This window comes from Dromaius novaehollandiae, chromosome 3 (assembly GCF_036370855.1).
Source record: "Dromaius novaehollandiae isolate bDroNov1 chromosome 3, bDroNov1.hap1, whole genome shotgun sequence".
Taxonomy (NCBI): Eukaryota; Metazoa; Chordata; class Aves; order Casuariiformes; family Dromaiidae; genus Dromaius; species Dromaius novaehollandiae.
In genome coordinates, this window is record NC_088100.1 from 35,711,302 (window position 1) to 35,726,649 (window position 15,348).

Consider the following 15,348-nt stretch of genomic DNA (forward strand, 5'->3'; position numbering starts at 1 on the left):
GTTTTACACCCCGGTTTCATTTTGGAGCGAACTATGTGGTTCTATGAAAGAGCTCAGGAACAGCAAAATAACATACGTGTATGTGAATTGTTGGAGACTCATACAGAGGAACAGGTAGACAAACTACATTATTTGAGAGTAGGTGTAGACTACTTGCATCCCAGAAGTCCTGAGTAGGTTTTAGAGTTAGCATTGGACTCCCTAGCTGCAGCCCAAAAATATGCAGGTTTTTAATACAAATTGGAACTGCTGCAGCATGAAGCCTGGGAGAAAGGGAGAGTCAAAGAGGGAGAGAGGAAATAATAAACATAGATGGTTATTTGCACTGTTCTCTCTAGGGGTCTAAAATTGCAGTGGCACCTCTGTGGGCTCTGTACAGCTCTTTGCAGGAGCTACTACAATTATCTCAATGTTTGGAGAGTACCAGCGCTGCCGCTACTCAGACCAAATAAAACTGCAGATACGCCGAAGTATTTGTACAGTGACAGATGAATAGTTGCATTACCTGACTTAAACTGGTGGAATTAACTGAGTACCAAACATGGTACATGCTACACTTTCGGGAAAGGTGGTGCATCTTTACACAGTAGTGCAAACAAAATTTGGTCTTCACATTCTGCCATGGTAGAACACATACCATTTCACTGAACCCATTAGCCTTTTGAGTACATTGTTTTATTCTGTTCTGATAATCGCATGTGTCTTGAAGCATGCTGATGTGCTTGTAACATTTAATAAAAACAATATTTAATAAAAACAAAAAACAGTTCAAATACCACATACACTGCCGAGAGTTAAAAAAACAGCTTCTGAAAAATTCTCGCTTTTTCTTAATGAAAGGAAACACCTTCAGGAAGGAAGCACATGGTACAATCATCGTCTTACCTCGTAATCTGTAGTAAGCTTGGTGACTGGCTAAAATCTGCTTCACTGATTCTTGTGGGCAAACTTTCACACCAGTTGGGAAGAAAGGTGACCTCTTTGTTCGGTGCTTTGCCATGTCAAATATCCGCCTTATGGTTGACACTCTGGACCTCTTTGTTGTTCTTTCTGTTTTGTCTGACCCTGAGGTGTCTGCAAGATGTTTGACTTCACCACGGTTTATTTTATTAGGGATTTCTGGAAAAGAGAAAATGTAAACATGTACATAAACATACATTGTGTAGGCAGTAGATATGCACTGCAAGATCACGTCTGAAAATGGGCAGGAACCGGAGAGCTCTTTATGTTGCACTGTGTTGGTGTTGTCAACATTCTGACTGAATTAATGTGCTGAGGAGAACCATTTTGTGATTGCCCTGGAGAGCTGAGACTCAAGAAACCTGGTAACTAATTTTCTTCTAGCTCATCACATGACCTCCAGGTCATACAGAGTATAAGTTTTAAAAGCCTAAATCCTGTTTTCAAGATTGGACTTTGGGTTATATCCACAAAGGACACTTAGGTGCTTGAAATTAACAGCACTGTGGTAGGTACCTATCTGGAGCTTGGGGAAAGTGAAGGATATCTGTATCAGCTGACAGTGTCAAATGGTGCCTATGCTAGTCAATAGGTTATATAAAGGATAGCTGTACTTTAAATTGGCACCTTTTTAAGGTGTTTTGATCTTTGCTCTGGGGCTTCATGGTGCATCTCCCTTCACGTAGGGTTCATAGTCTTCAACCCACCCCAGAAACTAAACACTGAAACTCTTTCAAAAGCTGAACAGGATTTTGATCATCTTTGGGGAAAGAAAGAGCTGTTTTCTGTTGTCCTCTTTTACTCTGCGGTGCACTCCTCTATCCATCTCTCACCTAGCCTAAAGCATTAATTAGAGCGACTGGAACATAGGTCTTCTCTTTCTCAGTTTCTTCACCACTGGATGATAGCGTCAAGAACACTCTGGTTCTTTATATCTTAACAGATCTTTAACTATTCCTTGCAAAGTGGAACAGCCTCAGTAGAAAAGAGTGAAATCAGTGAGTGTGAGTTGGGGATCTAGGCTAAGTTTTGTTTATGCAGTTACTCAGTTAAAAAAATGGAAATGCTTCTACGGTGTCAAAATAGCCTCAAGAACGCAAACCCCCTATCTTAAAAAGCACACGAAAATTCAGGACTTGTTTGGTCCTACTTCCTAAGTATTTGTGATGCAATAATATATGACATAATTTAATTTCCTGTAAAAATGTTAACGATAAAAATAAAATGTAAGGTATATATTTGCATGAGCTGAAATACAGCATTTTGCAGGATCATTTGAATGAAGCAATTAGATTATCTTTCAAATTTTTGCATCCGTTGTAATAATGATGCGAAAGTTAATTTGTAAGGGTCTTTCTGCTGCATTTTCATATAATTAATAACTGGCTTGTTGGAGGAACTGCTCTGAAAGAAAGGGGTAAAATCTGGATGTACTTGGAAGACTTTCTAAGGTAGAAAATGTGAGAAAGACAGCATAGGTGTAGCCTCAATCCTGATGAATTGAGTGAAAAAAAAATTGTTATGGAGAATGGTTTAAAAACTTCTAAAAGGAGAATTGAAAGGAAGTAGTATGATTCCAAAGGATCAAGTTTAGAGAGAGTAACAATATTAGAAAAATTTAAAAAGATTAAAAAAAATCTTGACAATTCGGAACTGTGTTAATTAAACATTTAAAGAAAAATGGGTAGATAAAAGATAAGAGAAAAATAATAGAAAAGCGTAATGTTGCAAAAAGAAAGCTACTCCAAGTGAAGGTTGGGAGAAGCTGTCCTGTGTGTGTCTGTATTGTCTTGTTTTTATTTAAGTTCAGAGTGAACATCTGATCTTTACTGAGTAGAAATGATGATAATAACAAATCTGTTATGAAATAGGTGGTACTCTGACAGGGAAAAAAGTTGACTGCTTGATTGTGATGTTTTGTATGGAAGTTAGGAATTTATAAAATGAAGGCAACAGGTGACTGCTACTGTTTTGTAAATCATGCTAGAGGTAGCTCAGCAGCAACCTGTAGACCTGGTAAATGGAATTGTCTAATAGTTGCAAGGTAAGTGAAAATGATATAAATGGAGTTTGTCATAAAATCCAGTGGAAGTAAACATTTTTCCACTGTAATGTCAGATCTTGAACCATAACAGTATAACTGCAGAAAAGGAACTTGCCCTGTGAAAACGTGGGTCCAGGTCCATCAGAAACCACAAGGGGCCAAACACTGGATCATTTGAGATGCTGAATGATTTCAATGATACATGGGGAGAGCAGCACTGTATTTACCACTGAGGAGAAAATCCAGTGCATTTGAAATCTCAAAACAGGCCTCTGAAATCCTCCAGAAGAAAATACCAAAACTCTACATGGAGGGAAAGAAGCTGGTTGTCAGTCTATTAACATTTACAAGCTATATTAACTGCTGTAGCCCAGCTCAGGCAGTCTGACCAACTGCAGCAGAGGGTTTTGACACTAAGCTCTTTGATAACTTTCATATGGAGCAGAGGCCTTTCCTGAAGGATTTGCTTCTTCCCCAGGATTTGCCTCTAAGTCATTAACTTGAATTAAGATTTATGCTATTCGTAAGACTGGCAAAGAAGATTCATCTGAAGTGATTGTTGTAATGACTTGTAAATTCTCTGTGTTCTCAGTAGTTGGGCTTCTCAATCTGAGAAAGTGTCCATACATTATCTGCTTCAAGTTATCCCTGTTCTGCTTGCCTGTTAAGAGTAGGTGTAAACTTTTTTTCTCTTTCCCTCTGATTTCCATCTTTTGTGGGAAGGAACTATTGCCTGGGCATGCTTACTGAAATGGGTTTTGCTCTATGTGTATCTTGCAGATAGTTAACTTCCTTTGCTAGAGTAAATTATATTATCATCAGTTATTGAAATCACTTTTTTCTAACTTCAGGAAAATTTGAATTTGGAGAAAGCATCACCCCTCCTCTCTCCACATGATTTTACAATACTTATTTACTAGTATTAACCAAATGTGAATGAAAGAAAATCTATTTTCTGGTACAAACATTATTTGTTCATGATTCTTCAGACCTGTGCCTTCCCCCTATGTCTATGGAAATTCTGAAATGAGAATTTTTCCCCTAAGACCCCCAAATGGTTCAAGCATGTATTTTACTAAAATATGTACTGTCAAAGTCTGCAACTTCTTAGATGCTTTTCTTTCAGTGTCCTGGATTAAAAAGAAAATATAAAAAGGTCTATGCTATTATCAAATTATATCCACATATATTAGCTAAGCCCTTTTCTTCCTCCTGTGCAATGTGGTAATTGAGTAAACTGGAGTGGTAAAAATTTTATAGGGTGCGTTGTTTGAGTGCTTAAAAAAAATCTCTATAATACTAAGCTGTTTTTGTAATGTTTTGCATTCTCATTCTCTTTTCTTCAGCAAACATGCATAGTTAATATATTTAGTGTTCACCTTGCACAATTTGACATTTTTTATTTAGTCCTGTTAATTCATAAGGGTGACTGTCCCAGTTTTACCTTCAAAAGGCATTTCTGCGATTTTTAGTTTTCTTTGATGGTTTTGGGACCAGGTGAGCAGCTAATGCTGAAATCTGGTAACTATTTACTATATTTTAGCTTTTACACAAAACTGTAACTCACCTTTATTCTCACATGGAGAGTCTGTATCATTGCCCCTGTTTTCCAGGTGGTGCATTTGAGGAAGAGTCAAGGAAGTTTTACCAAAGTGATCTACAGAGTTAGTATAGGTCATTATTAAAATATGGAGTTCCTGACTTCAAGTCCTGAATTCAGACAAATGTAACAAAGATTTTCAAAATATGAGGAAGCACTGTTAGTTATACGGGGTCTAATCAAAAGCGCATTGATGTCAGTGCAGGTCTCTCAAGCCCATAGCACTGGTTCTTCATTTTTGTTTTCAGGCAGATAAACAGTATTAAAAGATAATTAAAAATACATTAAATGCTTTTGCTGTTTCTTTTCCCTATAAGCAATTGCTATAGTTACCACAGGAATGCTCTGTGATTAGTAAAGAAGAACTGGCACTCAAAATAATCTTTATTAGCATAAGGCCTGCTCAAATTAAGAATCTGAAATCCTCTGAATTAGACCAGACCTCCCCCCATCTCTCTTGAGAATTGCACTGTCAAATTTATAGCCTCACTAAATAAGCAAGGCAGGAGAAATAGACTGATTTCAAAGGTGCAAGCATGTTTTTTTAATAATCCGCATGATGAAAAAGGAAGAGTACATGTTTATTTAACTGGATTCTAGAAAAAAAGAGTTGAAGGCCATTCATATAATAGGTCAGCGGGATTTTCTTTTATTCATTTTTATAAACACTGGAGCAAAAAGCTTGCATTCATACTTGTTTTGGCTGCAGTGGATGCTTTTCTGTACAGCTTTATTAATTTCTAGCTGTTAATAATACCGGTTTTGCGAAGTCTTAATTTTTTTTTTCCGGCAGTGTAAGCTGCCTCTCTGTAAGAACATTTGGCTGTGGCACCAATTCAGTTTAGTTTGACTAGACCTTAGAAAATTAAGATGTGATTATGCACAAAGAGAATAATTTAAATTATGGTAACTAAAGGTTTCAGCAGAAAAATACAGGGTGACATCAGGACAAAACTGTTAAAGTCTGAATAATTCAGGAGAAAAAGAAAAGAATTGCTTAAAATCATCACAAGGTTTGACATGTATGAAAAAGCAAATTAGTCTGAAAAATAAGTGGATGTTCTTCTAGGATAGATAGGAATGCTTGATTGATAAATGAGACATTGCCTTCATAGAAAAACAATTACTAATTAAAAAAACAAGTTTTACTTAAGGAGATCTGCTGAAATAGATGAAGAAGAAAACTTAGCAAAGAGGGTGATTTCAGCAAAGACCCTGTAAATGTGTTTGTGATGCAAGTAAGTGTACAGCAGGGCCAGCAACCATGTTGGTAACAAAAAACAAGGATGACTAATGATGGAAAGTAGATCTTGAGATCTCTGAAAGAGCTGGCTGGTGTAAACACCAGATGGAGCGTAGAAAGTACAAATAAAGGTAAGATCCTGGACCCTTCACTTGGAGTCAGTCTCCTCCTTACACTGGAATAGTGAGGACCCTAAATTCTAATGGCACTTGCCAGTGACAGATATGGTATCCATGATGTATTCTCTCCTTATATTCTTTTCTATATCCTTTTTATACCATGTGGTCTCTATCCCAGTTGTGTGGGAACGATCTGACCAGCTAAAAGGGGCTGAGATGAGCAGGGGCAGATTAAAATAAGACATGGCTTTATCAGTCAAATGCAGCCTAGGTCCTGTAAATGAATACTAGGAGCAAGACTTACTCTCCCAGAGAAGCAGACAAGAACCTCCATCTTCCCATGCAGACATCAAAGCAAGAACCTCCATCTTCCCATGCAGACATCAAAGCAGAGGCCCTTGCCTTTGCAGAGAAGCAAGAATAACAGGAACCCTCCCCCTCCCCCGCTTAATCTGGCAGTCAAGATTTGCACACTATGGTTGATGGATGATACCTGTCATACTGTACTACTTCTACAAAATTGCAACAAGTCTGCTGATGTGCTTTTTACAGATTTTTTTCAGAGCAGGGGTTTCAGGCATTGGCACCCAGCCGAGATGTGTAGTGCGCTTTATACCTCTTGTTGCTGTTGGGGCTGCTTGCTGTCAGTGCTTTGTCAGATACTACGGCTCTGACTGTATTTGGGTAGTGTCTCCAAGCTTGTTTTCACGAGTGTGAGAGCTGACAACTCTAAAAACTTGGCAGAATGGAATCCCATGTTAGAAAATTTAATACTAAGAGTTCATCTGTTCAAGTCTTGTCTCTGCTAGCAGAGTGCCCTTAAACACAAGATTACTTGTCTTGTTTGTGCTTATCTTTGGGTCCAGTATATCCTTTAACTATTTCTAATGCATACAGTGAAAAAGCTTTGAGAGGAATTGCTGACAGGACTCTGCCCAGCTTTCTTGCATCCTGGTGGGCAGTGCGTCTTAGTGTGAGCTAACTGGGGTAGCTGAAGAACAGGAGGGAATTCAATTTAGATCTCACTCCTCTAGGTTTAAGTTCACTCAGCCAGTGAACTGCTCAATAAGAGGGTAGTCCCCACTACTGCAGGTACGTTTTGGTGAGGGATAAACGATGCATGTAGATGTGTAGCTCCAGAGGAAGTTGAACACTGGCCAGAGAAGAATGCTTGTGTTCCTGAAAGAGGGGAAGAGGGCTAAGGCAAATACTTCTCCTCAAAATTAATATTGGCTGTAATGAGGTCTGCAATTGCTAGTTGGCCTGTTGGCTTGCGTGAATGCCATTCTGAAGTGTCACTGAATAGTAATGTTAGCTGTGGAATGAAGCCTGGGTGTCTAATTGTGGCAAGGACCTGTGGGGTCCCAGCCCAGGCCTCTAGCTTGAAAGGCTCTGTGTTGAATTGACTGTCTACTAGTAAATGTCACATAGCTGATGTCTGCATCCCCAGCAGCACAGAACCTTTCAGTTATCTGTTTTTATCTAGTCTTATGCTGTATTCAATGTCATCTTGTGTGTCAGGGAATCACTGAGCCCTTCCTGTGCATGTGTGCAACGGACTCTGTACTGAAAGCACAGTAAATCCAGTCCCTGTATCTCATGCTTGGATTTACTGTGACAAAAAAGTCACCTGCACATATTCACAAGCTGTGCTCAAGCCCTCTGAGACACAGGAGAGAAGCTCTGGGCTCCTAGCATGGAGCTGTGATATTAAGTTGCTTAAAAGGTAGGTTCTGTAACATTCAGCATTTTAAAGCTGAAGCTTTAAAGCATTTTTAAATTCTTGTTTTGAGATAGCTCTATATAAACGGATTTTCACTCTTCGGAATTTAGGAAAGTGATGGGTTTTCATAAATTCCGCTACTTGACAGGAACAGATGACAATGCTCCTTCATGCATTTCTGGAAGATGAACAGATTTTTTTCATGGTAGCATAGTACTTGAATGAGAGAAGGGAAGGGTGTCCATGAGTCCTTATATGATCTATTCCTATTGTTTCCCTTTTGTGAAAAATACCAACTGTCTCATTATAGGGAAACAGTCTGTACCTCACATCACATTTTTCTCCAGATTATATTCCCATATATGATCATTTATTCTAAACTATATGGCTTTTAGCAATGACAGCAATGTCATTTTAATTTTTTAAAATTTTCTTCTTGTTTTTAATGGTGATACATCCAAAGCTAGGATATGAAATTAAGTAACAGTAGCTTATTCTTTTTAGGCATAAGCCTTTCATTAACTTCGATTGGCAAAGATCACCACCATCATTTGACTAAGGTGCTTTGGAATTTCATTAAGTGTGAAGAAATTCATTTCTGAAGGAAACTAAACCAGATACAATAATCTCTCAGCTGTTCCCCTCCTCCCAACCACTTGCACAGGTCTGTGGGTTTTTCAGTGCTAAGTGGAGAAACACAGTTGTTAAATGAATCAACATCAGAAAGTAAGCTCAGAATAAGATCCCTTGAAACATAATTTTTTTTCAAGCTTAGGCCATATTACAGACCAACAAAATTTCTTCTCACTCTCTAAAAAGATAATTTGGTAAAAATCTTTGAGTTATGCTGACTATACAGTTCATGACAAAAGAACTGTGGTGAATTATCTACCTATTATACTGGAAAGATAATATGCCACTGGTAATATTCTCTTGCTTTTGTGAATACAGTTGTCCTGTACTGACCAATAACAAATCCCCATTCACAATGAGTGCAGTTGTACCAACCACAAATATCGAACATGCTGAAAACTTATGACTTGACACACGTGATTCTGACCCATGTCCTTCCTAGCTGAAAGCATTGCAAGAAACTCATGCTTTTCTTGACATCACGTATCTCATTTAGGGTAGAAATATATTCTTTCTCTTTCACGCAGACATGTACAATTCTGGTGAAGAAGTCTCATTGATCTTCATCAGCTCTACTAACCACTGCTGCTGAAGATCATGGAAAAAATATCAAAGGCTGTTAATGAGTTCATTACCAACATCTGAATCCTGTCACAGTCTGGTTAAAGCCCAGGAACCAGACTAGAAACAACACTGAAGGATGGTTGTTTTTTTTTTTTAATGTTGACATATGAAGCTCGTATATCTATTTCTATTTCCTTGGCCATATTAGAAGCATTTGGTTTGAAATGCTGTTCTATTATCTGATAAGGATTGCATAAAAGTATGCAAGAGAATGTTCTGTTTGAGTCGTTCTTGGAAAGACTCATCCAAATCTGTTGAAACACTCATTTCAGCACCTCTGCTATTCATTTGTTAACCGGCCTTGCTCGAGATGTACGGTCATCCTTGAAGAAAGTCAGTGAGACAGCATAGGTTCAAGTTCTAGCAATATTTGCCCTCTATGTCAACCTTGCAGCAATCGTGGTATGCAGACCAAAGAGTAACATTAGTACAGAATGGGCTTATGGAAGTAGCTGAATTTAAATATAGTCAAGATTAGATCGGTTGGTATATGATGAAGGTTTCCAGGAACTAGAAGCTACTGTGCTATCCTGGTGCTTGAATGTGTGTAGTCGGAACCGGTCAATTTTTCTCAATTTAGGAGCAGTTATCCTGCAATATAATCTATGGTCTCTGGTTAATTGATTCCATCTCATTCTGACAGAGGGTGACTTGGTCTTAACTGTGCTTAACTGGTATCTCCCAAGTTAGATTGCTGCGAAGTTTAAGTGTGAAGCTGCTTAGGAAAAGTTAAGTTGGAAGGCGTATCTGGAGGTCATGTAGTCTTGTTCCTTACTCTAAGCTGGGACAACAACTAAGCTAGATCAGATTGATCTAGATTTGAGGGAGGAGAAGGAAAATAACTCAATTAGAAGAACTGTCTCCATTAGTGCTGTGACAGCAAAGTAAAGGTGAGTACATCACTACCTCCTACCTGAAATTGCTAAGGCTTTCATGATCCATGTCGACATGAATACTTCTATGTATGAAAGGTATACCTGGAGCATACCTACTAAAACTGGCATTTTCAGGCCACTTAGGTTCATGGATACCAAGGTTATTAATACATGGTTGGATAATGTCTGAGAGAGGTATTGAAAGGTTCAGAATGGTCAACAGGGAACTAATTTTGGCTCTGCAGTGAAGTAGAAATTTAAGATCCAGTAAAACCTTATTACTGAAAAGGCAGGTACACTGACCTAAATATGATTGGGTATGCAGGCTCCTAATTTTCCTTTGATTTTTAAATTGAATCTAGGCCCTACTAACTTGCAGACATCTATGTGATTAGATATTTGCTTTGAAAATCAACTTGCTAAACTCTACAGTTGTCCTGCTTTATGACCCTAATGTCTCTTTCAGGTTAGGGCTTCAGTTCCTATGTTGCACCTCTGGTCCCCTTTTGTGATATGAGGATGATGGTGTTGCTCTGTCTGACAGGTATATCATAAAGTTAAAACTGGTGGTCCACTTGTATACTCTGCTAATGACTGCCAATTAGGTAAGGGAATATAAACATACCCACTCTGTGGAAGATAGCAGGAAACTCTCAGGTGGTTGTCAATCCTATATTTTCTAGATATGCTACTATTCTGAAGTAACTGCCCAGTAAATAGCAATTGATAGTGACTAAGTGCCAGTAGAGTATGAAGGCCCCTCTTCACATCTGTAAAGTAGGCCCTTTTTAATAATAACCTTGTTAAATAAGAATCTAATAGCTACTTGTTAAAAGGCAGTGCTAGAATGAGCACCTTGCATGTCTGTCATTTGCTTATATGAGGAACAGTTTGAATAAGGACCACACAGGGTTTGGACTTGCAGGAAAATGCAGCAATGGTCTGTACTTAGAAGGGAAAAACACTTGACCAATTTAACTCCATTTACAGAGGAGGCAATTTATTGATCAAATAGATCTATTTTTATATTTTATAGCTATCTCTGTATATAGGTAGAGATATTGGGAGATATTTCTGAGAGATGTGTTGTTCAATACCACACATTCCTAAAGGGAAGAAATTCTTTGTTGGAAATCCAGCTGGGCTTGCAGGGTAATGCACCTAATTCCTGATGATGGACGAATTGTGTGGCAGAGAAGCAGGAGATGACTCTTACTTTAATCCCAGAGGGACTCAGAATGGGGAAGAGGTACCCAAGTAGAGGACAAAACATGTATTTGAAAGATTTGAAACCATCAAGATGCAACAGAATGCATATACAGTTTTCCTTCTTGGAAGAGGATAGTGTGATTGCTACACATGATGAATTTTGGCCATGTCACTTAGTGTGCTGCTGAAGCTACAAGGAAACCACAGTTAGCTGAGCAGTGTAGAATAGCATAAATGGTAATCTGGATTTCTAGCAGGTGAAGACTATCTCCAGGTAAAGTTATTTTATTGTAGCCTATTAAATAATGTCCTATCAAAGGAGAAAATCTTTTATTTTTAATAATAACCTTGTTCTCTACAGCTGTTTTCAGACAAAAAAGCCACACATCTAACTGTTCAGTTACATATAGTGCACTAATCACTCTGGTATGGGTGTAAGGACATCTGGAATTAAAATTTAATATTTTAGAATGTTTATTCAATTTTAGCTCTTAGACAGGAAATAACTAATATTAAAAATGTATTCTAATCTAGTCTATCTAAAAATAATACAGTTTCAACCAGGACAGGTAGCTATAACCCATGAAATAAGATTTATCAACTTAAAGTAGAGAATAAGCTTAGTGCAAAAAGCTAATATCTTTTCTTTCTTTGAAGTTTTGTGTTCCTTCACTCTCCCTTTGGCACAGATTTGTTTAACCCCTTTTTCAAGGGCAATTATAGTAATGAAGATTTGCAACAGTTACTGTTGAATTGGGACAGCTGAACGGGAAGGGGTAAGTCAGAATGAATTAGAATGATTTCACAGAGCACACAGAAAGCCTTTGTGTCCTAAAGAGTGACTGAGTAAATAGAGGATATTTGCTTGCTGAGTAAAAACTAACACTAAGCAGCCTTCAGTGCTCTCTGGCTCCCTTGCATTCTCAATGACTATCAACCACTAGGATCTACCCAGCATCGACATACAGTGTTGAGAATTCAAAGCTTCTCTATATTTCACTAGTTAGCCTGAATTTTCAGTGCTTTACAATTCAACAGTTAAAATTTACTTTAACATCATATTTTGCATGTATATTTTTTGGCATCATGAAGATCTTATCCCTGTCACCTTCTCCTCTCATTCTTAGAGACAGTTTTTGTCAGGATAAGGGCAAATATCTGAGTTCAAGACCTGAGATTATTTCCTGAATTCTGGCACTATTCATGGCCAAAGATAAACAGTTCATCTCTGAAGGATCTTTGCATTACTCCCCACAGATTTCTGTTTGTTTGCTTGGGAACTGAAGGTGCTTCTGAACGGCCTCTAAATGGCTGAGAGGACGACTCTCTTAGTAAAATAAGGTGGGAAAAGAAGGGCCAAAAGACATTACTGACCTAAACACTGAGTCTTCTACCACATCTCTTTGAGAAATAATATGCGGTTCTGTTTTCCTCTCTGTCAAGATACTCTCATAGTGTACAAAAGACTCTCATAGACCAAAGTCTGTTATAGGAAATGTATTGTAACATACAAGCACAATTTACAATGGGTGAAAATATTTGACCCCACTTTTCACAGTATTGCTTTCTCATTTCATAATTACAGCTGTGAACATAGATGATACCATCAGCCATGCACTAATAACCTGAAATTCATTAATATCTTTCCATCATAGAATATATAACTTAAATGCAGTACATGCTGATAAACCTCTTTTTTCTTGTCAGAGATGAGCTATCTGTCACTCATTCTTTTTGATCACATTTGCAGGATATTATTGATTAAATGAGGCTATTTACATGAAATAAGGTAAAATCATAGAGCACCAGCATATACATCTACTGTTAGCTGATGATATCATATCAAGGAGTTTTTCACTGCTGCAGTTGTCCACTAGAGAAGATTTACATAATTCCAGTAGGAAATAAGAGTTTTGTGTGCTTCATTTTTTGAAGAAAATCAGTGCAGAGAACAGCAAGACTGAAAAAATAGTAAATGTCATGTATAAACAAAGCTTTCCAAGTAGTGTTGGCGGCAGTGTTTTGTTATTTTGTGCTGTCTCTTTAACAAATATTTAAATACCATTGAAGAGACCATCTCTTTTATCACTTTTATTTTTTTGCATTTAATTAACATGCCTAAGATTGACAGGAAATAGGTGGTCATTCATGAATAATTTGGGCCAAGCATAAAGCAGTTGTGATGTGGGCTTTTTATTCAGTTACGTAAATGTCAAAGCATAAGCAGAAATGTTAGTAAGCAGCCTACCCCAAAATTAAAGACCTCCCACAAACCTCTAACTCTATTGGATATGGAAATGAGCAGGGAAAAATCACATCACAATCTTTTTTGTTGTTGTTGAAGCTTTGAAATTGCTGTAAACTTTTTAGTGTGTTTAAAAGGAGCACTATTCATCATAGTGGATTTGAAAATTATATTACATGTTACAAAAGGTATATATTCTATCCAATTATTATGATTATAGGCTGTTTTCTTTCTGTCTTTGTTTTTACTTTCCCAAATAAGTACTTATGTTGGCAGATGCATCCTTTTTGATTTTCCTATTGTAATGTGTATATTTTTCTGCTTGTTCTGTTCTGCACATAGTCCTTACCAGTATTGCCATTTTTTGTTTATTTGGCAATATGGTTTATGCCTCCAGAATTTGTATGTTTGAAAGTCTTTGAAGTTGTTTCTAAGAATAGCTAGTAAATATAAAAATACACTTTGTCTTCATTTCGATGATAGCAAACATCTTTAACAACAATAGCGCTTTCTCAGATATTTGTTTCAGCTATTTTGCCCCTTTCATACAATTGTTTTAAAATTAAATCTTTTTTCATCCTGAAACACATGCAGGTATATCAAAACTAAATGGCATCTCTTGCAAAGACTCTTAAAGCTTCTTTAGAGATTTACATTGGAAAGAATGTAAAATGTAAAAATAGATGCGATAAATCTGGTCAGCATTTCATTTACCTAGCCTTTCAATGGTAACATTGTTACTATACCATAACACCACCAAATTCCAAACAAATTCTGTAATTGACAACCCAACCTGATCTTTCCAATTTTTTTCAACATATGCAATGTAAATTAATATAATCTTGTTATATATGAACTTACCTTTGCTTCCATGAACTTGGAGAGCAAGGCAAATGCCCAAAAATATTAATCCAGTTTTCAAATGCATGCTGGCTATTAATCATTCACAATTTTCAAGAACGATCATGCAGGAAATATGAATATTTAGGTCAAGTAGAAAAAAAAATTTTCTTAAAGAACTAAAATCCCCATACTTCTTCCTGTTCCTTCTTTTTTTGTTTTCTTCAGGTGCCCCAAGGCCTTGGACTGTTTTGAGTTGCAGCTAGGCAAAGAGTGCAACAGGCGCCAGAACACAAGAACTGGACAAACCCCTCAAATGCACACACTCCTAGCCTTGGTGACTGGAGTGTTAAGACAAGAGTGACGAAGTTTGTTTTTTTTTTTTTTTAAAAAAAAAAAAAGCAGTGTCTGTTTCTGGAATAATCTGTTTATCTGCTGCTCAGACATAATCCATCTTATGGTCCAGCTGGAAGAGCTGTCTTCATCTTATTAACCTTCTGGAGTAGCATCTGTCAGCCCCAGAAGCCTTCAGTACCACCATGATAAACAACAGAAGTCTCTTCTAGTGCTCGTTGCCTTCAAACGTTGGTCATTTGGGCATTCCAGAGGTATGGCGTGTGAGCAGAGGTGAAATCATGGGGAGAGCTGATTGTGCTATTTCTAAACTTGTTATCATAAAAAGTAGGTAACTTTCTTTGAAGAGGAAGACTGCATTTTTCTGCAAGAACATACTATATTTGACTTTTCCACTGCATTTGACTGGGAAGCCTGTCTCTGTCCTCATACCAAAAGGTTGCTGTTGTGATACTCCTATCAGAGCAGTGATGATGATTTTCTGTGACAGTGGTGAAACGACGTGACGCAGCAGTGTTCAGGGCTGGCACACTGTAATTCCAAACTGGGAAAGGGGGAGGTGGGGAGGATGCTATATGGAGAGAGAATAAGAAACAGAAAGAGGGAAATGCCATTTCCAGTGAATAACTATAAGCAGGCCAATGAGAGAATACACTTTTTGAACAGATCTTTTGCGACTTCCTGAATAACTCTTCCTGTTATATATTTGGCACATGTAGTTGCCCCACACTTATTTTTTATTTTTAAGAATGTTTTGTAGAGTTTTACTGCACATGAAAAGCTACCAGCTGGTAGCTGGTATTTGTAATGATCTGTCCTACTTAGAGATTTCTGTACAACTGTGCTTTAGCATAGGAGCTATCTACACTAACAGCAAGA

The 15,348-nt window shown here is 37.6% G+C and overlaps 1 protein-coding gene across 1 annotated transcript in view; it reads right to left on the bottom strand.

The window, feature by feature from the left end:
• The window catches only part of IMPG1 (interphotoreceptor matrix proteoglycan 1), a 63,873-nt gene extending 49,670 nt beyond the window's left edge, over positions 1–14,203 (bottom strand). The window contains exons 1-2 of the mRNA XM_026102290.1: positions 14,137–14,203; positions 886–1,119 (exon numbers count right to left, since the gene is read on the bottom strand). Of these exons, the coding sequence (XP_025958075.1) occupies positions 886–1,119; positions 14,137–14,203 (301 nt within the window). The remainder of the gene's footprint in view (positions 1–885; positions 1,120–14,136) is intronic.
• Positions 14,204–15,348: the final 1,145 nt, after the last annotated feature.